Below are 25843 nucleotides of genomic sequence, written 5' to 3' on the forward strand. Positions count from 1 at the left end.
GGTTGGTTAAGATGATAGGAAAGGATAATGATAAATACTGGAGGGGATGTGGGAAAACTGGGACATTCTTGGTGGAATTGTGAACTGATCCAGCCATTCTGAAGAGCAGTTTGGAACTATGTCCAAAGGACTATCAAACTGTGCATATCCTTTGATCCAGAAATGTTTCTACTGAGCTCGTATCCCAAAGAGAACTTGAAGGAGGGAAAGGGACCCACATGTGCCAAAATGTTTGTGGCAGCCCTTTTTGTAATGGCAAGAAATTGGAAACTGAGTGGATGCCCATCAGTTAGGGAATGGCTGAATAAGTTATGGTACATGAATGTTATGGAATATTATTGTTCTATAAGAAATGATCAGCAGGATGATTTCAGAGAGGCCTGGAGAGACTTACGTGAACTGATACTGAGCAAATGAACAGAACCAGGAGATCATTATACATGGCAATAACAAGATTATATACAATGATCAATTCTGATGGATGCAGCTCTTTTCAACAATGAGATAATTCAGGCCAATTCCAATAGACTTATGATGGAGAGAGCCGTCTGCACCCAGAGAGGACTGTGGGGATTGAGTGTGGATTACAACATAGTTGTGATTTTCACCTTTTTGTTGTTGTTGTTTTCTTGTTTATTTCTCTCTCATTTTTTTCCTTTTTGATCTGATTTTTCTTGTGCAGCATGATAAATGTGGAAATATGTTTAGAATAATTGCACATGTTTGATCTATACTGGATTATTTGCTACGTAGGGGAGGGGGAAGATGGGGAGGGAGAGAGAAAATTATGGAACACAAGGTTTTCAAGGGTGGATGTTGAAAACTATGTTTGCATGTATTTGGAAAGATAAAAAGCTATTATAAAATAAACAAAATATGTATCACATATTTTTAACATTCTTTTTTTCAAATTTTGAGTTTCAAATCCTCCTCCCTCCAGCTGAATACCCTGTTTTCCAAAAGGACATGCGGAGATAACAAGAATCATGAGCATCCCAGAAAGAAAAATAAAAAGAGCTGAGTATTATTTTGCAGTATATAATATAAAAAGTTATGTACAGAACTTCTGAATAGAGATAACTATTAGTTGGTCAGATCCAAAGATTTATGGGGAACTCACATTTCCTTCAGGGCACATAATGGTTCTGTTTCACAATTTCAATAATGAAACAGCCTGAAGACAGCTCTTGAAATATGAAAGAAAGACCTTTGGGAGAACCCAAGATCATTCTGTTTGGAAGAGAAATCAGAGAAGGGAATAATAGCATATTATAAAAAGGGGCTCAAGTTGCAACCCAAATGAACATAGGCTCATTTTAGGCATTTCTGCAGAGCAGCAGCACCACCTTCCAGAGGGGAGTAGTTCCACTTGCCAATGTGCCAAACAAAAGAAACTCAAGAAAGTAAGTAAAAAGATATAATTATCAAGAGAAGGCTAAGTTCTGTCACTGGTAAACTTTTGCTTGGAAAAAAAAAAGAAGTATGGAATAAAAGACAAAAGCAAATCAGCAAGGGTACCCAGAATAGACCTAAGGGACTCAAGATTGTTTCAGGAGATCTTAAAAAATCAGAAGAGAAGTAAGAAAGTTGAAATGATAATACTCCATGGATGAAATCCCCAATTCCCTCAAAAAGAATTGATACAGAGGGCAGCTAGGTGGTGCAGTGGATAGAGCACCAGCTTTGAAGTCAGGAGGACCTGAGTTCAAATGTGGCCTCAGACACTTTACACTTCCTGGGCAAGTCACTTAACCCCATTTGCCTCAGCAAAAAGAAGAATCCCTTTTACAGGAGGGAACTACTAAGTGAGAAGTTGGTGGAATGAAGGAAGGAGATGAATGACAGGGGAAACTGGTGACACACCCTGACCAATTCCAAAGATCAACAGCTAAGAATTTCCTCCAGCCCTTCCACAGGAGCAGAGACTGTGGGAGAACAGAACCTAAGAAAGGGGAGAGCAGGCCAGAGGGAAAGGAGCCAGGGTAATTAGGAATGAGAAGGTGGGGGAGGTATTGAGTCAGGGATCTTATAATGGGTTCCATCTGGGGGAAATGTGTACATTAGAAGATAAACTTCTCTGAGAAAGGATTGCATGGATCCCCTGGAGAGCATCCCATCCCGCTCCAAAAGTTGGACTGTGTGCGAGCCTAACGGACAGCCAGCACTGAGTAAAGACAGAGTAGCAGAACATGACCTTGGCAGTGAAGATGGATGTGGGGTTGGGGGGGTAGGACCGAGTCTAACGAGACTGTCACCCATACAACACTTGGTCCGTCTGACACAGCTTCTTCACAAACTGCTATTTCAAAGAGATCGCTTAGTCTATCTTGCTCTGGCTCCCCTAACACGCCCAATTGGTTGCCAACGATCCTATGTTGGGATCATCCCTTGTGTGGATCTGTTCCTCTCCTCGGACACTGGCCCCGTGCCGGTGCAGGCCCTCGTCACCTCACGTCCATACAATGGCAACAGCTGCTGCTTGGTCTGCCTGTCTCAGTCTCTCCCCACCCCAGCTGCCCAAGTGGCATTAAAGCATAAGTCCCTGCTCATCGAACTCCAGTGGCTCCCTATCACTTTATGGAACAAGTATAAAATCCTCCGCTTGGTGTTCAAAGCCCTTCCTAACACACACTCCTCCCCACTTTCCAGTTTTCTTCGACTTCCCTCTCTCCTTGTACTCTATGGTTGAGTGACAGCGGCCTCCTGGCTGGAAGCCTTTCCCAACCCTTCTTAATTCTAGCGCCTTCTCTCTTAATTCTTTCCACTTTTCGCTTTGTGAACACCTTGTTTACATAAAGCTATTTGTATGTGGCAGCTCTCCCAGTCAGCCTGGAAGCTCCTTGAGAGTATGGCCTCTTTTTCTCTTTATCTGAATTCTCAGGACTTAGCATACTGCCTGGCACATAGTAGGCACTTAATGTTTACTGGCTGGCTGACTGGGTGACCATCTGCAAAGGTTACAATCGGGCTTCTTCCCAGCCTCCATTCATTCCCTCGGTTTCTCTTTCTTGTCCTAAAGGCTCGAGGTGCGCTGGCTGTTTGACTGAGCTAACGCTGCTTCCTTGACTCCATGAGCCAGTGTCTCTAGCACCGCAGAAGTCAGTAAAGCAGTTTACTGTGCCTTCTATATCTGACTGTCACCAATGCCCTGGACATCCTCCTTCCCACCAACTAACGGGAGAATTGCTCCTTTCAGGCAGGCCTCAAATGTGTGTCTCCTAGGCCTGGGATCACAGGACTCATCCACCTCACAGACCTACAGAATTCAATGCCATTACACTCACATTTATTGGACACCTACCATGGCCATGATATTGCTTTAGGCAAAGTGCCCTCCGTAGGAGTGACGTCTGGGGAATGTTTCAGCTTTGCATATATGAATGCATTTGTCAACTTAATTCAATCCAACGAGCAATTATTAAGTGCTTACTGTGTGCCAGACACTGTCATGTAGGCATATGGAAACAAAAACGAAAGAGACCCTGGTCTCAGGGAGCTTACATTTTATTGAGAAAGATGCATGTACACAAAAACAAGTAAACACAGAGGATCAGTCCTGTAAAATTAAGGAAGGTCAAGAGAGTGAGGTGAGAACATTTGGGAAAATGAGGAAAAGTCTCTTGTAGGAGGCAGCTCCTTAGCTGGATATAGAAGCTGGGGATTCTAAGAGGGGGAGCCCTCATGCCCTGGGGAACAGTCTGCCCACCCATCCATTCTGGGAAGACCTCTCTCTGCCATGAACAGGGGCACCATCTGTATGGGGAATGGTGGGGCCTCCAGGGGCGGTCCTGGGGAGAGCAGCAGAATAATTGGATAGGAAAGTTGCAACTTTCCTGAGGCAAGCAAAAACTTTCATGCAAGGAAGCTGCAGCTCTCCTACAGTGATGGCCAAGCTTGTTATCCCAAAGTTTGGACTGGGTTCTTGACCTCTAATGGGGGTCAGGGTCTGGGATGTGGTTTGGCCTGGTCCGTGGTAACTGGGAATATTAGCAGTTTGCTGCTAATGAATTTTCCCAATTTTACTTTGCTTTTCTACTTTAAGGAATTGGTTCATTTTCACAGTCACCACGCAGGTATCACATGACAGACAAAATGGCTGGGTCTCTCAAGGAAGAAATTCAGAGGGACGGACTGGGAGGTCGTGAACATTCATTTGGGTGCCCTGAGCCAAAAGAGGCTGCAAAAGCTTAGGAGCAGCTGAGGGCACTCCACGGGACAAACAGAGGAACCTGCCAAGCCCACCTCGTTAGGTCCAATGAAAATCTTAATGTCCCAGCAGATGAAAATGAGACAGGAAAAGGCCCCAGGTCTCATACATAATGAGCACTGAACCCCAAATCCATTATTGAGGGAGCAGGGGGAGGGAGGGAGCCAATGATTGCTCAGGCCATCAGTTGGTGCACAGGAGCTGCCAAGTGCAGGCCCTCCCGGTGCCCGGTGAGCTTACTAGCCACTCTGTCTTGCTATTTCTACTAGAAGACAACTCCAATTCAATTCAATGTTAGCCTGACTTTTAAACAAGGAGACACCATCTGGAGCACACTCAATTTGCGGTCAGAAGACCTGGATCCAAATTGTGGCTCATCTACCTTTGTGGTCCCAGTTCTTTCTGGTTCTTTCAGCCTCACCTCCTACCCCAAATCCATGACTGCAGGGGCTACATCTAATATCCTCCATTAGAGCCTCAACCAAGTAAAGCAGGGATTCTGGGGGCTGAGAAGCTGAGCTGGCCCAATAACAAGAAAGAAAGGTGCTACAGCAAGTGCAAAGGCTTCAAATAAGGGACCAGGCAGCAGACTGCTTGTGTACGTTTGTGTGTGCGTGTGTGTGCGCATACATGTATATGTGTAGGCGTATGCGTGTGTGTGAGAAAGAGAGTCCAGAGCAGGCTTGGGCCCACAGAACACAACTTATCTCCCCATATTTAAGAAGTGAGGACTGATTCTGGGACCTAGCACGAAAAATGTGCAAGAGGCAAAAGGTCCTTACCAAGGGAGACCACATTCCCATAATTCTCCAGCATCACATCTTTGTAGAGGGCTCTCTGAGAAGGGTCCAGTTGGCCCCATTCCTCCTTCGAGAGATACACCGCCACGTCATTGAATGTCACCAGTTCCTAGAACAACAGGTGTCTGCTGATGCAAAGGGAATTCCATAATTTTACCTCAAGATGAATGTTGAAAGCGCTTAGAAACTCTGACAATGGTGGCTAGTGGGCAGGGGAAACAGTGAAGGAGAAGGCTCCCCATGTTCCTAGAAAGAGGCAGTGCTATTGCCAGCTCTGGCAGGACTCAGGACCTTCCAGCCTTGCCTCTGCCATGAGCTTGAAGTCTAAACTGAGACAAGTCCTTTAACCTCAAGGGGCCAGCCTTAGTTTCCCCATCTGTGTTATGAGGGAAAATCACAATAGGAATGGAAAAAATAACGAGCAGGGTCGTCATCAATGAACCATGTGATCATGATTAGATCACTTACTTCGATCTCTGTTCTTGTTTCCTTACTGTACAGTGTGGGTAGGGGAGGAGAGAAGGTATTAACAGTCAATTTTCTATAACGATTTGGTGATGTTTCAGCATTTGGGCCTCCTAATCAGCAGGAACAAGGAGGACTCGATCCCCATTTTACAGACGAAGAAATGGGCTCAGAGGGAGGAGGAAACTCGTCCAGAAACACGTGACCATTAACTGGAGATAGGACTGTTTCCAACCCTGGTGCGCCTTCCCTATGGCCAGGCTGTCTCTCCAGAACAGCTCATCCTGGGTCTCTTTTGTTAGCTATTGCTGTGGAAGCACAGGTACCAGGCAGCTGGTACCCAGGCAGGGAACAGGACAAAAGCATCGCTGATGGAAGCTGCTAAAAACAGGAGCTCAGTGAGGTTTCTCTAGTAAAGGAATTGCTTCAAATTTGTAGGATTGAGAGCCATTCCCCACCAGATAAGTCATCAAAGGTTATGGGATTATTAAAGGAAGAAATCAGTAGTCACATGAAAAAATACTCCAAATTACTAATAATTAGAGAAGCGCAAATTAGAGCAACTCTGAGATTCCACCTCACTCCTATCAAATTGGCTCACATGACAGCAAAGGAAAATGCCAAATGTGGAAGGGGATGTGGAAAAGCAGGTCCACACTAATGTGTTGTGGACGCAATTGTGAACTGGACCGACCATTCTGGAGAGCAGTTTGGAACTATGCCCAAAGGGCTATCAAACTGTATATCCCATGATCCAGCAGTGTCTCTACTGAGTCTGTATCCCAAAGAGATCCGAGGAAAAAAGGAAAGGACCAATAAGTGCAGAAATATTTATAGCAGCTCTTTCTGTGATGGCAAAGAATTGGAACTGAGGGGATGCTCACCCACTGGGGAATGGCTGAACAAGCTGTGCTATATAACTGTGCTGTAAGAATTAAGCAGCAGGATGGTTTTCGAGAAACCTGGGAGGGCTTATATGAATGGAAACAAAATGACATGAGCAGAACCCAAATGAGAAAGGGGATGATTACACAGTAGCAGCAATGTTAAGAAAAGAAACGATGAAAAGATGAGTGAAAATTTTATGGGTCAAATTTCATTCATCAAACTAGAAATAACTGCAAGGCAAGTATGTCTGCTTAAAGTGATGTTTAATATTATTTGTAATAACTTGTTTTTAAAAGACAAAGAGAAGCTGAGGGGAAAGATGAGCCTGTAGGGCCATGAGCTTGGGGAGAACAACAGAAGTGTATCTCACCTGGGGCCTAGCCATCAGAAGGGTAGCTGCCATCAGCTAGTCTCCTGTGGATCCTTAAGGGAAAAGATTGGGAATCTAGGAAGCAAACAGAAGAATTAAGATTTCTTTTTTCCATTAATAAGCTTGGCTCATTCACCCCAAACCACTAGGTACCTCCTCACACAACCCATTTAGAAGCAACAGAGCCTGCAACTGAGAAATCCTCCTCACAATAGGGGGCTCACATCCCTCTTGGTCCCGGTGGCCTCCTACTTACGCTGATTTGTTCTACACCCAACCGACAGTCCCCTGGGCCTCCGATTCAATCTGTGTCCCTGACAGAGGGATAGAGGAAGTTTCCCTGAAAAGGAGAAAAAGCAGTCTTGTAGCATAGCAGCCCTACTGAGTTTTTGCCCTGTCCCAGTTCCTACTTGCACCGTATGCCCCTTGGATCACAACCTGGGGGGTCTTCAGGAGGAAATTCAGTCCAGCCTCCAGCTCCCATCCTCACCCAGATTAAACACAGCAACGTTCTCTTGATCCTTGCTACTACCGGCTCTTTGATGCCTTCCCACTGCTAGTCCTAATCCCAAACCCTCCATCTTCTTAACTTTCTTATTCTTGTTGAGGGCGCCACCATCCTCACAGCCCCTCACACACCTAGAAGTCATCCTCAACTCCCACCTATCTCCTTCCCCACAGATCTGATCCGATGCCTTGGAAACATCTAGGATGTTGCCACTGCTCTGGGGCAGGCCTTCATCTCTCCATATCTGGACTACTGCAATGGCTTTCCCATTGGGCTCTTCTGCTTCAAGTGCTTCCCCAGTGTAGACCATCCTCCACTCGGCTGTCAAAGTGATTTTCCTAAAGCACATGGCACTTCCACTCTCCCTTCCCCTCAACTCCAGGGCTGGTTCCTTATTCCCTCCAGGATCAAACCCCAATTCCCTTCAGAATCTGGCTCCTCTAAGCTTCCATTCTCGTCCCTTACTCATGCCCACAGATCTGCCACCCAGTGACACGGGCCTACTTGCTGCCTCTCTCCCACACCAATCTATCTCCTGACTTCAGCCATTTTCCCTGCCTGAAATCCCCTCCCTCGTATTTGCGCAAGTTCTCCAGGCAGCCTTTCCTGATCCCCGTGAGTATCAGTGCATTCCCTGTTATCTTTGCTTTACTTGTATGTAGTTTGCTTTGTATAGATTTGTTTGCAAGTTGTCTCCTCCATTGGACTGTAAGCTTCTCGAAGGCAGGGACTGCCTTTAGCAGTTATTGATACATAGTAGGTACTGCCCATCTGGTTTAAGCCCGAAGGCCTCTCTGAGCACCCATACCACTTCAGGACAGCTGGAACTGCTGGTGGGTTTTTCTTGTCATCAAGCAGAGACTGACCCCCCCCCCCCAACTTACAAGTGCTCATTCCTGCTCTCAGGGGCCGATCAGAACAACTGCAATGCCTCCTCCCGTGGAAGCCCTCCAAATACCTGCTCAAGGTTATAATGTCCCAATGAGGCTTTTCTCCTACAGGCTAAATGCCCCAGCTCCTTCAGTCAATGTTCACACAGCATGGACCCAAGTCCCTTCACTGTCCTGGCGGCCTTCCTCCAAAACTTCTTCGATGGCCTTCTTAAGCCATGGACCTAGAAGCGAGCAGAGGACTCCAGAAGTGTTCTGTTGAAGAGACAGAACAGTGGGTCCTCACCTCCTTATTCCTGGCCTCTATTCTCAGTAGCTCACTTGTTGGCCCTATCATACTTGATGTAGAGTGCCCTCAAAGTCACTGAAAAGGCCCAGAATACTTTTCAGTTCCACTTGTACCTGGGAGATTGACTTCTGGTCCTCCAGTGTAAGATATTACATGTTATCTTTACTGAGCATCCTCAGCCCAAGGTACTAATTGTCAGGCCCTTAATGCATGATGTCTCGTTATCCAGGGTACTGGCTAGCGTCTCCAGCTCTGGGTCATCTGCAACCTTAAGTGGCACCCTCCATCAAGTCTCCCGACCCAGGCAGCTAGCACAGTGCCTCCCTCACACACAGTAGGTGCTTTAATGCATGCCCAGCGATCCATTTTCTTCCAGAGTTGAAACTCCTTGGGTAACTTTTGGCCCATTCTATGATTCTACAAGCGGCTGCCCAGAGGGAGGGTGGTGGTGGCTGGGATGGGATGGACGCCTCCCCTATGATAATCACAGGGGACAGGGCAGTAAAAAGACCAGTGTCTTGGGAAATGAGCTCAGATGAGCAGAACTGTTAGGGGACAAGGGAGTAAAGGGGGCTGGGTGGGAAAAGGAAACAAAAACGTTCAGGAACTCCTTCTATATTGACTTTCCTTACACATGGCCCAAATTTGCCTCTTGGCTATTCTGGACCTGGTCCGTTTTGGGGGGCCAAGCATACTTAAAATGGGCCTCCACTGCTTCCTCATCTCATCTGAATGATCCACAATGAATTTCAAGTCCCATCAAAATCCTGGTTGCTGTTCTCCAGCTTGTCTACTCTCTGAATGTGGCACCCAGGGGAGACAGACTACTCTAGATGGGGTCTGGCTAGGACAGAACTGCCTGGAGGATATCACCGCCTTCTTCCGGCCCCTGCTCCACCAGCAATCTAATCCCAAGGTTGCAAGAGCTTCAGGAGCCTCCCTGTCACCCTGTGTGGGGGCCACTAACACACTTGACTCTCTGTGTTGCCACCCTCTCCTCACAGTTGGATCTTTCCTCACTGAATCCTATTTTGTTAGATCAGCCCCTTGTTCCAGTCTGTCAAGGTCCTTTTCAATTATCAGCCAAGCTCCTCGGCTTCATGTCACCTGCAAACTGACTAAGTGCGCCATCCCTGCCCTCCCCCAAATCATTGGGAACATTGTTGAATCACACACTCACCTCCCATTCAACCAGTTTGAGCTCCACCCGACTAGGATGACCCCCAATGTCCTCATCTTATCCCACTGACCACAGGGCCAGGCAAAACCTTTGGAAATCATCTAGGCCCCCTCCTCTTCTAGACGTGGAACATGGCAGGTACTGCCCATCTGGCCTAAGCCCAAAGGCCTCTCTGAGCACCCACTCCACTTCGGGACAGCTGGAAGTGCTGGCCAGTTTTTCCTGCCATCAAGTAGAAAGTAACTCCACAAACTTAGAGTGGCTCAAAGATTTATCCGGGGTCCCTCTGACTGTAAATGACAATGCTGGCCTTCTGACTCCAAATTTCTCTTTCCAGTATCATCAACAAGGGGAGTGCCAGGACACCTAATCTTTGGCCTTCAGTGGCCATGGTGGCCATGCCTCTCTGCTCACTCATGATTGGGGACAAGGTGGTCCTGTAATTTCATTAGGCCATTCCCTCTATCTAGGCAGATCTGCAGCTTCCCTCGTCTTAGATTAGGGCACCGAGAGGCCAAGAGACTTGGCTGTTTTTGCCACAGAACCAAGTGCCCCAGGAGAGACCTGCCTTTGGGGCTTTCTGATTCCCAGGGCAACTCTATACCCATGACCTGATATCCCTTGTCCAACTGGTCACCAAGCTGGGGGTGGGGGCACTTGTCACTGGTGCTTCTAAACCACTTTCTGGGCCTTGTCCACATTCTGAGAGCCCAGCAGTAAGAAATGATAACTACAAGGAATCTCAAGGCCTACGGGAAAAAAGATAGAAGCTAAAGTGAATGAAATAAGCAGAATCAGAAGCACATTTTAATGGCACTGAACTCTAAGCACCTAGAAAACCAATGATGATCCCAAAGAAGGAAACAGAAGCCCCCAACTGGGAGAACGACACATACATTGTCAAATGAGGTTACTGAAGCACTTGGCTTTCTTTGTTACAAGAGAAGGTAGGAAAGTGTCTATCCAGAAAGGATCATAATATCAAAACAGAGAGACATCAGTAAGACATGTTTTGAAAAAGAAAGGAAGAATGAAGAAGATCATGTCCAAGGGTGCAAGGACCTCAGATCCAGAAGACCTGGGTCCAAGAAGAACAACGCATAGAAGAAGGAGCCAAAAGGCAGAGCTGCTTCATTTATTTTGCTGATTTTCCTAGCCAAGGAGAATGATCTTTGGGATGGTAAGGACAGAAGAAAAACATTTAATAGGGAGTTGACACCCCAGAAAATTAGGGATACAATAAGAAAGTACTTAACTAGCCTAGAAGATTTGAGTCGCTTGGCCCAGGGCACTGAAACCAGTTGGCAGATGTAGCTGCTGACCCTCACTGAGAAATCATGGCACTTCTCCCATTCTCCACAGGATCAGCGAAAGATAAATAGCTCAATTTTGAAGGAAAAAAAAAGAGCAGGCCAGGGTTTATAAAAAAGGAATAACAGACTCCCCAGTGAGCTTGACTTCAGTTCCTGGAAAAATTCTAGAACATATTATTAAAGGAATGCTTAGGGAACATTTGAAGTGGTCATCACAAAGCCAGCTCAGCTCTGCAAAGACCAGGCTGTGCCAGACTAACCTTATTTTCTCTTTGAAACGAGGTACTAGACTAGCAGGATTCAAAAAGTTCTGGGGGTACAAGTTACCAAGATTTTAAGAAGCATTTGACAAAGTCTCTCATGCCATTATCCTAGATGATAATATGCTTCAGTAGAACTGAATGGTGAAATGACAACAAACCCAGACAGATTTGCTGGTTTGGGGCCAGCTCAGAAGGAGGTCTCTAGGGGAGTACCCCAGGAATCTACATTTGTCCCTGTGATGTTCAATGAGCTCCACGATGATTTAAAAAAGGACATGCCATGCCATTTGGGGATGACAGAAAGTTGTGAGGAAGAGTGGAACATGCTGACTGAGAAGAATTCAAGATGATGTCAGCAGGCTAGAGACTAAATGATATTGGGCAAAGGATGCTGGGTTAGGTGCCAGTGGAGCTAGGTTCAAATCCTAGCTTGGTTTTAGCAGCAGCGAGACCTAGACCAAGAAGCTGGACTAGATGACTTCCAGCTCCAAATTTGAGAAATGCTGGGCCAGACATATTAAAATGCTTCCTGACCCAGTTGGGGTCGTCTTGGCAAAGACCTTCCTAAAAAGGCATTTGTTGCATCCTACTCCAGCTCATTTTATAGAGGAAACTAAGGGAAAAAGGGTCAAGTGTTACACAACTAATAGGTATATGAGATCGTATTTGAACTGTTCTTCCTGACTCCAGACCCAGTGCTCTATTCACCACAGCACCACCTAGCTGCCCCATAAGATTTTTGACCTCAAAAAATCCAGTTTTTAAGTACAAGATGGGTAGCACATAATTAAAGTTATAGTTCCTGGGAAAAAGCTCTGGGGGGGCATCATGGAACTCAAGCTTCAACAGCATGAGAGAGCCACCAAAAAGTTAACACCATCTTGGAAATCCTAGTGCCTCAGAAGGAGGGAGTTGAAAATCCTCAGTCGAGTCTCACAAGTTGTACTGGTTTGAGTTTTGGACATAACATTTTAGGAGATGCATTGATAAACTAGAGCCTCCAGAGCAGGGTTCCTCAAACTAGGGCTGCGGGCCAGATGGGGCAGCTGAGGACGATTATTCCCCTCACCCAGGGCTATGAAGTTTCTTTATTTAAAGGCCCACAAAACAAAGTTTCTGTTTTTACTATAATCCGGCCCTCCAACAGTCTGAGGGACAGTGAACTGGCTCCCTGTTTAAAAAGTTTGAGGACCCCTGCTCCACAGCATGGGCAACTGAGATAGTCAAGGAGCTTGAGGAGCTGAAGGAAGAATAATATCTGGCACAAACATCCTCCTTTTCTTTCCCCCAAAATGAATGTGAATGCTGTTGTCATTAATAAAATGCAATTTCACTTCAAAGCATTACTGAACTCACAGAAGTTTTTTTTTTGTCATGTATTTTGTGAATTACCAGACATTAAGAGTACAATCACAGCCATTGTGAGAAAGGATCCTAAGGACCTCTTAATGCAATCTCCTTCATGTGACAAATGAAGAAACTGAGAGCAAGAGAGCCTCCCAGTAGATTGGCCTTTCCTTGTAGGAAGAGACTGTCTGGATTTTCCCTACCACAGTTCATGTTTAATAAATGTTTGTGGTTATTACCGCCTTACAGGTTGTTATTTTGGGTCTTGAAGTCATGAAAAAAAAAATCATCAAGATGTCAGGAGTAGAAAGGCCTTTAAAGGGTTTTGCTTGTAAATGGCTCTTAAAAGCAAAGCAAACAGTCATGTGACTTGACTCCAGTTTAGCACGGCTAAAATTTCCTCCAGTATCTGGGGTTCTTACTCCCTATTAGTTCTTTCTTTCTCTTCCTCCTTCCTCTGCTCTGACCCATTCTGGCTGTGTGACCTTGGACAAATCCCACAACCTCTCAGTGTCCCAGTCAGCTTTCTAAAACTAGGAGGTGAACAGCAACTGTGGACCTGTGTGGATGGAGGAAGCTTCCTCACGGGGAACACCATATATCCCCTGAAAGGACAAGGCTTTTCCAAAAGCTTTTTTTAATTGCTGAAAAGAGAGCTCTCCTCTTCTCCAGGCCCCCTTGATCATTCCCTCCCAACTCCTGTAGATTGCCACCACTATCAAATCCTACTCTAATCTTTGTTCTCTCCATGCTGCCTATAAACAAATCTCTTCTATCTTTGAAAAACTCTTTACATTCTATCATCCCTGCCAATTACTAACCCTTCCTTTCTTCATCCAAACTCTTTGAGAAAGCCATCTATATACTATGGTCTCCACTTCCCATACTTTTACCAACTTAATCTCCTGCAATCTAGCTTCCAATCTTATCATTCAATTGGTCTTTTTCTCTCCAAAGTTACTACTGTAACTACTGACCTCTCTGCTGCATTTGGCACTGCTGATTGCCTCTCTCCTGGATAATATTGCCTCCCTGAGTTTTCAAGACACTCTCCTCATTCTATTCTTCTTTTCAGATGCTCCATCTCAGCCTCCTTTAAGGATTCATCATGCATATCATGTCTAGTCTAAACTATGAGTACGTTCCAAAGCTCTGTCCCAGACCTTCCTTTCATTTTTTCTCTGAGTGACCTTATCAGTTCCCATGGATGCAATGACTATCTCTCTATATAACTCCCAGACCGACATTTCCAGTCCTTCTCTCTCAAGCTCTAGTCCTCTATTACCAATTGCCTTTTGAATATTTCCACCATAAACACTGCATGGGCAACAAAATCAAACCCCAAACCCACACTTGAATCAAACTTCCCTATTACTGTCAAGGGCACCGTCCTACTTTCAGTCACCAAAGTTTGTAAACTCAGTATTACTTTAACTCTGCATTCATCCCACATATCCAATCAGTGGCCAAATCTTGTCCTTTCTATCTCCACATTTCCTCCGTAGTCGCCTCCTAGGGTAACAACCACAACCCTCATTAAAGTCCCCAACTTCTTGTCTGGATTACTACAATCGCCTACTAGGTGTCACTGTTTCAATTCTCTCTCCATTCCAAACCACCTAAAGCACAAGTTTGATCAGGTGACTCTCCTATCCCAATTCAACAAAGTCTAGTAGCTTCCTATTACTTTGAGGATAAAATAGAAACTTCTGTTTCACATATAAATCTCTTCCCAGTCTGGGCCTCTCTTCCTTTTCCAGTCTACTTAATCCTTGCTTCTCTTTTCCAACTCCAGTCTAGCCATGCTGTCCTATTGGATGTTCCGCACTATCAATACTGTATCTTCTGCCTGCATGCCTATAATCTACTTCATCCTCACCTCCTTCCTTGGAATGCTTTGGTTTCCTGCCTTCAAGGACCAGCCCACAGGCCATCTTCTCCGAAGTCCCAGACCTTTCCTGGGCCCTACAGTTGTTTAGAGCACCCTGACCCCAAACTACCCGGTACCCGGTATTCATTTTGTGTGTACTCTTCAATACTCATATGTGTACATTATCCCCCCATTAGAAGATATGCTCCTTCAAAACAGGGATTTGTATACTTTCATCTTTATATCTCCAGTTCTGAGCAGAGTGCCTAATGCACAGCCAGTATTTATAATAAAAGCTTGTTGATTTGACTGTTGATTGGTTGATCTCTGGTTTTTCTATCACCTTCGTTTCTCATATCCTGGGAACTATCCCTTAAGAAAAAGATGCAAAAGAGAAAGAGAAAAATCTTTAGCAATCCCATTTCACATCCCTAGTCGCCTACGTCAATAACCTCAGGAGAAAAGTCTATTTTCTCTAATTTTCTCCAGACTTCTGTGATAGATGGAACCAGAAAAGGGGCACCCATGGTATGTATTTGGAGATAGGAGGTTTGAAATCAAATCCCATCTCGCTACCACCTGTGTGACACTGGGCAAGTCTCTCCCCTCCCAGGGTGGCATAGGGAAACAAAAAGTTCTCCCTCCCCATAAAATAATAACTAGTAACAGTTAACATTTATTAGGCACTTACTATATGCCAGGAATCGTACTAAGTGATTGACAAATATTGTGGTGAAATAAAGGACAAGATCTGGCCATTGATTGGATATGTGAGATTATTTTATTTGTACCTGATCCCCACAAACACCCTGGGAGGTAGATGCTGCTATTACCCCAATTTTACAGATGAGGAAACTGAGGCAAATAGAGACTTGCCCAGGGGCACACAGCTAACAAGTGTCTGAGTTTGGACTTTAACTCGGGTCTTTCTGATTCCAGGCTTAGCGCTCTATCCACTGAACCACCTCACTGAGAAACAAAAGTTTTCCTATCTGTAAAATAAAGGAACTCAACTAGCATTTTCACCTCTGAGTACGGGATCTTGTGAGAGTTGAAGACCTGGCCGTGTACTTTTGGGCCCGTTATCCTCAGACCATCCCACACCAGCACTACTCCTGTGTTGCAATGGGTCTGTCTCCCAGAATCCAGCGCGTCCCCGGGACACCTAGCCAGGGTCGGAAGAGCACCTGCTGGAATACAAATATTCAATGAATCCAATAGAACCTCCCTCTGGCCTTCGGTGTCCGACCCGAAAACGCTCCGACTCCAGAAGCAGGAGCGGCCCAAATAGACTTAACTGTCGTTCAACCGCCCGACCCGCTCCCTTCCCCTCCAACAACGAAACAAGCAACTAAACAAAACTCCCTTTCTCTCCTTACCGCTCATTAAAAGCCGGCAGAGGAACGAGCTCCCTACCGGAATTAAACGGAAACGAACCAAAACCTAACAGGAAGTCTTAGCAAGACTTCCGGTGCCGTCCCGGAGAAGGCGCGCAGGGCCTCTCTAGGCCGACTAGGAGGAATGCTCGTCTCTTTTACTTAGCCGACATGCGGCTCCCGGGTGCACGTGGTTGCCAAGTGTCAATCCTGGCAACGGACATTCGAAAGGCCCATTGAAAACCATCTGTATTAGTGTTTTCACCTTTTTGGCGGTTATTTGTTTTTTCTTTCTCGAGTTTTTTTCCCCCCTTTTGATATGATTTCTCTTGCACAATCTGACTAAAAAGGAAATATGTTTAAAAGAATTGCCATATTTAACTTATCCATTGTTTGCTGTCTGGGGGGAGGGGGGAGATAAGGGAGAGACACAAAGTCTTACAGAAATGAATGTTCAAAGCTATCTTTACATGTATTGGGGGAAATAAAATATTATTTAAAAAGTAGAAAAAAATTCTTCATGTTGAAAGCCATCTTTACATGTATTTGGGAAAATAAAATATTTAAAAAGTAGTGATTAGGCCTTGAAAGGACAAATTCAGGCCCTACCTTTAATTCACTGGGCTGTGTGCTCTCTCACAAGGCAGGGGTCCTCAAACTTTTTAACTAGGGGGCCAGTTCACTGTCCCTCAGACTGTTGGAGGGCCGGATTAGAGTAAAAACAAAACCTTTGTTTTGTGGGCCTTTAAATAAAGAAACTTCCTAGCCCTGGGGGAGGGGGATAAACGTCCTCAGCTGCTGCATCTGGTCCTTGGGGCCGTAGTTTGAGGACCCCTGCTTGGGCTTTTCATTTTCTCACCTGGAGCCTCAATTAACAAACTGAGGAAGGCCTCTTTAAAAGGAAGGCTTGGAACTTCAGAGCCCTAGCATCTGGTATCTAGGATTATTTTGTCAGTTAATCAACATTTGCTAAGCACTGTACTGAGCTTGGGAAATACAAAAAGAGGAAGGAGGCCCTGTCCCCAAGAAGCTTTCAATCTAATGGGTGAGACAACATTCAGTCAAATATACTGTACTGGAGCAAGCTTTATAGAAAATGAACTGGACACAGGTAATGGAAGGACGACATTGGAATTAAGAGGCCTTGGGGGAGGCTTTCTATTGAAAGTGAGATTTTAGTTGGGATTTAAAGAAGCCAGGAAGGTTAGTAGTCAGAGGAGGGTGACCATTCCAGGCATGGGGGACAGCCAGAGAGAATGCTGGGAGATTGTTTCTGGACCAGGTCATTGTGTCTGGATCAGAGATTAGGGGATGGAGTACAAAGATAAGGTTAAGAAAACAGTAAGCATTTACATAGCATTTTTAGGGTTTATACTGTGTTTTACAGGTATTGCTGGGCTGTGTCCTTAGAATAACCCTGGAAGGAAGGTGCTCTTATTATCCCCACTTTGCAGATGAGAAAACCAAGGCTAACAAGGTTAAGTGACTTGCCTGGGAATGCGAAGCTAATAAGCTCTGAGGGTAACTTGCAATTGAAGACTTTATGGTTGCCAGTCCTACATCTAATGCCAATGAAACCACAGGCAGGCCCACTCTCTATCCTGTACATAATGTGATCCTTCCCAAACCATGATGCATCTGTACCTGGAATCCAGCTGCTATTTCTGACCACCAGACCTCAATAATAGATCTGGGGTTCAATGCTTGTTAGTTATGAGACCTGGGGCTTCTTCCTGTCTGAATGGGTCTCATTTTCATCTGCTGTGACATTAAGGTTTGTATTGTGCCAAGGTTGGGAAGGGGACCCCAAAAGTTTGGAGTCATAGACAAGCGTTGCAAGATATCTCAAAAGAATTTTCAGGTTTGAATTCATTTTCGGGTCAAGGGGCATTTTTTTTTTTCTGAGGCAATTGGGGTGATTTGCCCTTGGTCCCATAGCTAGGAAGTGTTAAGTGTCTGAGGCTAGATTTGAACTCTGGTCCTCCTTCAGGGCTGCTGCTCTATCCACTGCGCCACCTAGCGGCCCCAAGGGGCAAGTTTTTATTGCAATTGTAAGGCCATTACAAGCGTGCCAAATTCCACAGAGAAATAGAAGCAAGGAGACACATTTATCCAGCTTTCTATCATTAACGTGCTAATTCTATGGCCCATAGATATGGCCAGGGAGTAGTCTTCAGAGTTCGGTTCTCGCTGAGCAGATTATCAATCATCAATGAATTGAGGAGTGGTCTATTCAGAATCAGACAGATTGGGCGGAGGAATTTCCTGAGGCAGACTGGGAAGCCAGAAGCTTTAGGAAGACTGACTTGTTAGAACAGAAGCCCCCCTCGAATCAGGGGACCACAAAATCATTGTTATCTCCCCTAGATACGTCAATTGGACCTAACGAGGTGGGCTTGTCAGGTTCCTCTGTTTGTCCAGTGAAGTTCCCTCGGCTGCTCTTAAGCTTTTGCAGCCTCTTTTGCCTCAGGGCACCCAAATGAATGTTCACGATCTCCTGGTCCCTTTGAATTTCTTACTCGAGAGACCAAACCATTTTATTGTCAATTACACGATTCCCACATGTTCATTATGACAACAGTTTTTTAATAGCACCGCCCCCCCCCAAAAAAAAAGGCCAGGTAAAATTGAAAAAAATTCATTTAGAATGTAATGCGGCTTAACGCATATCCAGACTGTGTGAATTGGGGTCATCTATGCAGAAGAAGCCGGAAGAAGTGCTTCCGGGATACTGGAGGACTGGCGCATGCGTAGGCATTGTGCGATCACATGACCGGAAAGAGTCATTTTCCATTGTCTGTGTAGCTGGGAATATCGATGTCTTTAAAACGGCCTGACTCTGAGCACCAGGAGCCTTTACTGCATTTTCCTCTGTAAGTGAAGGTTGCAGACCTCGGAGTAAGGGAGAAAAAAGCACAAGGAGGCCAAGAAGCAGGCTTGGCCACTTGGCCATTCCCCTTTGTCCTTTACCGTTCTAGATACAGGAAGTAGAGTCTGGGAACCCAGAAATCCAGAAGGCCGGCCAGGCCGCACGTTGTGCCCCGCTTCCTGCCTCATCGAGGGGGCCGAGGAGAAAGGCCCGCCACAGCGTTGGGGCTAAAGGAACTAGTCTAAGATGTGAGCCTAATCCCCCTGCCCCCTTCAGAGACTGAGGTGGTCTGGTGGGGGGAGTCGTGTCCCGGAGGCACCAGGGGAGTGTGTATGTGTTAGTTCTCGCTAAATGTGGTCAATATCCCCTTGTAAAAGCTGGTCGCACGTCAGGCGCCAGGTGACCTGGAACTGGGACCTAGCCATAGGGCCCGTGAAAATGGGAGGACACAGTCAGTGGGGGCTCGAGCCAGTGCCATAGAGGAGGGATTCCCTCAGCCGGGTAGGATCCTGTGGGATTATAAAACATAACAGGCCTGGCCCCTGGAGGGGGAGGCCGCAGTCAGTCCCGTCCACAACAGCTGACATTCCCCCAATCCCTGTGGCCTAGACCCCACGGCAGCCCGTTAGAGGCCACGCAACCGGTCCAGACATCGGGATAACAAGGCCGGCCATCACCGTGGAAAGCCGCAGCCTTCTGCGAGCTTCAGGAAGGCCACAGCTTTCCGGCCACTGTGCTGCTTCCCCCACGAGATGGGCATCTGGAGGCCCCACCACTCTCCGCACTGATGGTCCGCTTGTTCATGGCAGAGGGGAGGCCTTCCCAGATTGTGTCTGGGAGACTCCTCCTCCCACCTCCTAGAATCCCCACCTTCCTTCAAGCCCCAAATGCTCTCACTCTCACGCTCTTGAATCTCTTTTGATATTAACAAAATTTCTACTCTATGTTTACTTTTCTGTGTGCATGCTACATCCTTCTCGGTCAAATGTATACATCCTGAGACCAGTATCTTTCATTTTTATTTTGTGTCTAGCACCCAGTGCCTGCTTAACACTTATTGGATTGACTTATGTTGAAAAATGAGTCCATGTATGCAAAGCTGAAATATTCCTGAACTGTCACTTATACAGAGAAGTCTAAAGCAACACTATGCTGGGGGTAGGTGGAGAATAAATATGAATGCAAATAGAAATTAAGGTCTGTTAGACGGATGAGTCCCATAATCACAGGTCTAGGAGAGACTTCTGATGTTCACCTAAGTTTTTTCATCTCGGAACAAGAGGTTTGGCAATTGTTAATGCTGTAAAGTTACCCATGTATATATCCTGTAAATTAAAGGCTATTAAATAAAAAAAAAAAAAAGAAATTAAAGGAATTATAGTAGGTAATGAGAAAAAAAAAAAAATAAGTTTTTTCATCTCAGAAAGGGACAGCTTACCTGTTAGTTGGTGGGGGAAAAAAAGTCCATAAGGTGTTTAGAGAGCATAGGGAAGAAGGACATACTGGGGTTTACTGAATTCTGCAGTTATCACTGTGGATCACTGAGGAGTAAAGGAAGCAACATTACATCAGTCAGGAGACAAGGATGTCCTTTTCTATTTAAAATTTTTATTTTAATAATGTTATTTTTCTAATTACATGTAAAGGTAGTTTTCAACGTTCATTTTTGTAAGATTTGGGATTCCAATTTTTTTTCTCCCCTGACCTCTCCCTTCCCCACACTAGCAAGCAATCTGATATAGGTTATATGTATACATTCATTTTTAACATATTTCCTTCCATATGAATCATGTTGAGAAAGAAAAATCAGAACAAAAGGGGAAAACCACAAGAAAGAAAAAAACAAAACAAAAGAAAATAGCTGAAAATAATATGCTTAATCCGCATTCAGTCTCCATAGTAGATGCAGATGACATTTTCCTTTTAAAGTTTATTAGAATTTTTATGCATTCATATATAGGAATATATTTGTCGCAGCACTGTGACGTAAGCAGTGAAGGATGGTCAGACATTCAGTCTCTCAATTCAATTTTACTTGTTTTTTTTTATTACAAGGAAAGATTCAATGAGGCAAAATGCTTCTAGGTGAGTTCAGATGATTAAAAAAGATATTATTATTTAGGAAAAATAAGAAGAAAAACAAAAAATTTTAAAAAGCCAAGTTTATTGGAATTTCTAAGGGTCACTGAATTGCAGCAAGAATGTCTTGAGCCTTTAAGACAAGAAAGAGAAATTAAAGGAATGAACTTAGGTGGGGAAGAAGAAGCACAGTTGTAGCCTTTTGCATGGTACTACTCTGAGATCTCTGGAGAGTCATCTAAAATCAGTTGAAATAATAACTTTCAACAAAGTTCAGCAAAAATGACAAAAAGAGGAAAATGACAGATGTTGGTGGAGATGTCGACTGTTTAGGCTGTGAATTGGTCCAACCCTTCTGGAAGGCCGTTAATTAAACTGAGCATATCCTTTGATCCAGCTGTACCAGAAAGAGATCAAAGAAAGAAGTACCTACATGTTCTAGAATCGAGTACGTCTTTTTGTGGTGGTTAAAAATTGTTAACTAAGGTGGGGCTCTACCATAGAGGGCAGGAACTCTAAAAAGGTATACTTAAGATTCAGTATGATTGATGTCCTCTTACAACAAGATATTAACTCAGTGGAATTGATGAGAAAGAACTGGATGTGGATGCCCATCAATTGGAGAATGAATAAATTGTGATATATGAGTATTATGGAATATTATTGTTCTATGAAAAATGATGAGCAGGCCGATTTCAGAAAAGCCTGGGAATATTTACATGAACTGATGCTGAGTGAAGTAAGTAGAACCAAGACAGCATTGTACACACTAACAATAAGATGATGTGATGATCAATTGTGATGAATGTGGCTCTTTTCAACAGTGAGGTGATCCAAAGCAATTCCAATAGACTCTCTTTATCAAGAGAGTCATCTGCATCCAGAGAGAAAGCTATGAAAGTTAATGTGGATCAAAGAATATTATTCTTACCTTTTTTATTGTTGTTGTTTATTTGCTTGTTTTTTCCCTTTCTCATTTTTTTTTCTTTTTGATCTGATTTTTTTCTCAGAACGATGAAGAGGGAAATATGTTTAGAAGAACTGTACACATTTAACCTATAACATTATTGTTATTGTTGTGTTTATTATTCTCCCAGATCTATTTATTACATTATGCATCAGTTCAAAGAGATCTTCTCAAGTTCTCTGAATTCCTTATATTCTATATCTTTTCATCTTTTCCACAAAAATAACACAAAAGACTTTCAGCAAATGCTGTGTTGAAATCTACAGAAGCCCCATTCCCAAGATCTACCAGTTAAGTAACCATGCCAATAATGGAAATGAGGCTGATATGTCATGCTTTGTCTTGATGTCGCCTTGCTAGCTGGCTGTTGGTGATCATCACTTTTTTTTCCTTTTGTTCAATAACCATCTTTTCACTGATACTTCTAGAATTTTTCCTGGGAATCAGTGGCAAAATCCCTTTTTAGAAAATTGGGGAAATTAGGAAATTCAAGTCCTTTTGTTTCCTTTGATGTTTCCCCCTTTCTTTCTCCACCGAGCTTCATAGACTGACAAACACCACTGCCATTCCTCAGTACTTTAGAATATAGTTCATTTGGGCAAAGTGACTTGAATTAATTGTGAGGACATCTTGGTACTTATTGTATCCTTACTTATCTTGGGCAGTTGGTAACTGCCACTTCATTATTTTGGTTCCATGTTTTCAGATCCAAAATCATTATCAGAACTGGGGATTGATTGAGCTCCTAGAAGTTATTGAAAGATTTTGAAAACTCTCTTGTTCTCCTAGGACTGAAGAAAAGCAAACATCCCAGTTTTTAAGAAAAGACGATATTAGTCTGCTAACTACAGGTAAGTGAGCTTGATTTCAATTTCTCGTAAGGTTCTAGAAACATATTAATGAGGATGGCTAGTGAATATCTTGAAAAGGAAGCTTGGTTAGAAGAAAAGAATACTACCATGAATGCCATGGAATTATAATTTCTGAGCTTGATCCTAGGAAAGAGATGAGGAAATGTATCTTTCTGAATGCTACCCACACGTACAGTCAGATGTAATCAACAAATGGATGTATCTGTTGGTTTTTTAAACTTCTTTCTCTGTTTCGAGAGTAGACTCACTGGGAGAGGAAGAGGGAAAGAAAGAAACTGGAAGTCACTACAATGTAAAAAATAAGTAGCAAGAAAACATTTTTGAGGGAATTTTTTTATTATAGCTTTTTATTTACAAGACATATGCATGGGTAATTTTCCAGCACTGACAATTGCAAAACCTTTTGTTCCAACTTTTCCCCTCCTTCCCCCCACCCTCTCCCCCAGATGGTATGTTGACCAATACATGTTAAATATGTTAAAGTATAAGTTAAATGCAATATATGTATACATGTCCATACAGTTATTTTGCTGCACAAAAAGAATCAGACTTTGAAATAACGTACAATTAGCCTGTGAAGGAAATCAAAAGACAAAAATAGAGGGAATGGGAATTCTACATAGTGGTTCATAGTCATCTCCCAGAGTTCTTTTGCTGGCTGTAGCTGGTTCAATTCATTGCTGCTCTATTGGAACTGGTTTGAATCATCTCATTGTTGAAGATGGCCACATCCATCAGAATTGATCATCATATAGTCTTGTTGTTGAAGTATATAATGATCTCCTGGTCCTGCTCATTTCACTCAGCATCAGTTCATGTAAGTCTTTCCAGGCCTAAGAAAACATTTAAAAAAAAAAAAAAGAAAAAGTAGTGACACAAAGATCCAGCATGGGTTCAAGAATAGGTAATGCTGGACTACCCTCATTACATTTTGTGAGTGCTACATGACAGAAATGCTCTAGATGATGCATACCTAGATTTTAACCATGCATCTGACAAAGTTCCTCTTGCTGTTTTCATGGAAGATCTAGAGAGTTAGGGGCTAGATCATAGTTTCTTAACTCTGCCATGTCTGCATGTACACTCTCCCCTCTCCAATCTAGTTCACATGTTCCAGGTCTGACCAAGTCTGCTCAAGAAATTCTAATGGTCTCCTTTGCCTCCAGAGCAGAATACTTGTAATATACTTCTCTGCCTCTAGCCCATCCTGTTCAGGCTAATTTCTCTTTACATTTCCCCCCACATGCTAAACTCCAGCCACACCAATCTACTTGCTATTCTAGATAACTATGAGAGATGGCCCATCTCTGGCTATGCCCCCAAGTCATTCTTCTTGCTTCTGCATCGCCCTACTTTTGTAACTCAGTGGCCCAGAGGTACTTTTGGTCAGAGCCGGTACCCCAGGAAGATAACCCTGACAATTTTTCCCGTAATCTTGGAGAAGATGACAATCTGAGGGTGGGTTGGGCCAGAAAATGTGTATCACAAGTTGCTGATGAAATGTGGAAAACCTATTCAATGGATCCACAAACCACTTCATGTTCTGAGGGTTAAATATCAACCTCCTAATGTTATGCCACAGTTCCCTTTTATTGTCCTGCCCCAGTTTCCCTAATGGTCCTGCCTTGGTTTCCCTAAATGGTCTCGCCTCACTTTCCCTAATGGTCCTGCCTTAGTTTCCCTGAATTGTTCTGCCTCAGTTCCTTGAATTGTTCTGTCTCAATCCCTTTGGTTGCAGCCCTCCTTTTCTGCTCATTAGGACTGAGATAATTAGGGCTGTGAAGATCTGACATTCCAAAAGATAAAACTCCAGATGTTCTATCTCAGATGCCTAATTGGCTCCCCCCCTTCTCCAAGTTGGCAAATCCATGCAAAATTTTTTGACTCTCCCTTCATACCAGAGAAGAAGTCTGAATTTTTGTTTCTTTCATGGGTATTATATGAGGTCCTGGGTCACTAGCTAGGTTTGGCAGAGAAAGCCGGGAGTACTGATAAAAGGCAAGCAGGGAAGGGAACCGATGGGCATCAGATCAACCTTACAGGTCTACCCCCTGTGGAGGTCTTGAATAACCCCCCCCACACACACACCTTACTGTATCCTATCAGAAAGCCAAGTTATGTCAAACAACTGAGGTAATTTCCCCATATAACTCTGCCCGTGGCCCATGCCATCTTTGCTGAATCCCTTTTGGATTAGTCCTCCAAGGAGTTCTGCCTTGAGGTGTCTTTCTTCTCACCTCTCCCCCCTGCCTCATGGTGTCTTTCTTTCTCCTTGTTATAGCTAACTGATTCCTTTACAGTACCAGACTCCTCTAGAGATTTAGCCTACCACTTAAGGGCCTACTCCCACCCCATGACTTGCCTGGTCAATTGTGAGTTTACCTTAGAATTTGTCTTTTCCCTTGCTAATTGTTAAAAACCCCTTTCCTCACTAACTATATGCTCTCCCAGTTCCATTTCATATTTACCACTCCTGGTGTCTATTTCACCTCTTCCTTTTGTCTGTAACCAAGAGAAAGCCATTGTGATTTTGTCACATGACTGATCCCTAACATTTGGTAGCAGTTGTTCTCCTGCATCTCAGCATTGGATGCTGAGCCCCAATCACATCAGTTACTTAACCCAAATTTTACTATAAAGTACTGTATTTGGTCATAGGTTCCGTGTCATCTGCTGGCCTTCCTGTGTCATCCGTGGCTTCCATAAAACTCCTCTCAAATTCCCATTTAATTTCTTAAGCTGAGCCACAATATACTGAGACCTCAATGGGGAAAGTTGCCATGTAGAAGGGTAACTATTTACTTAGCTCTGAAGATATGGTTGCCCCAGCAGATTGTAAGATTTTTCAAGGCAAAGACTATCCAGCAGCACCTAGAACCTAGGAGGCATTAAATGCTTGTTGGATGTCTGATTCTTTCCAGAGAGGGGTTCGATTTTTAGAGATCCAGTTGAACAGGGAAAGTGACAAGGATTTGTTTTTGAAAATGTAAAAAAGCCTGTGATTTTCTTCAGCATGCTCTTTTAAAAAATGTCCTTTTAGTTCTTCTCATTCTGTTGGGAAGAACATCTCATCAGGTTCTACTCTATATTTAACCATTCTTTTTGACATCTGCTAATTTACTCCTTAATAACTGTGCTTAGGGAAACTTCAGCATTAGAAACAGCAGCAGCCTCATCATCATCATCAGTGGCATAGAAGGTAGAGAGCTGACCTTGGAGGCAGGAAGACCTGGATTCAAATTCTGTCTGTAAAATATATTGGCTATGTGACCCTGAATAAAGGCACCACT

At 44.0% G+C, this 25843-nt stretch overlaps 1 protein-coding gene across 4 annotated transcripts in view; it reads right to left on the minus strand.

The window, feature by feature from the left end:
- LOC105751120 (zinc finger protein 501) overlaps positions 1–15848 on the minus strand; it is a 39738-nt gene extending 23890 nt beyond the window's left edge. The window contains exons 1-5 of one of the 4 annotated variants that reach the window (XM_031944945.1): positions 15770–15848; positions 15417–15577; positions 6987–7070; positions 6731–6805; positions 4990–5116 (exon numbers count right to left, since the gene is read on the minus strand). In XM_031944945.1, coding sequence (XP_031800805.1) covers positions 4990–5116; positions 6731–6763 — 160 coding nt within the window. In that variant the 5' untranslated portion in view covers positions 6764–6805; positions 6987–7070; positions 15417–15577; positions 15770–15848. Of the gene's footprint in view, positions 1–4989; positions 5133–6730; positions 6806–6986; positions 7071–8196; positions 12255–15416; positions 15581–15769 lie in introns of those variants that run through there. The other 3 variants (XM_031944944.1, XM_031944947.1, XM_031944946.1) reach the window with 3 other exon arrangements.
- Positions 15849–25843: the final 9995 nt, after the last annotated feature.

The sequence above is a fragment of the Sarcophilus harrisii genome, chromosome X, assembly GCF_902635505.1.
Source record: "Sarcophilus harrisii chromosome X, mSarHar1.11, whole genome shotgun sequence".
In the NCBI taxonomy this organism is placed as follows: Eukaryota; Metazoa; Chordata; class Mammalia; order Dasyuromorphia; family Dasyuridae; genus Sarcophilus; species Sarcophilus harrisii.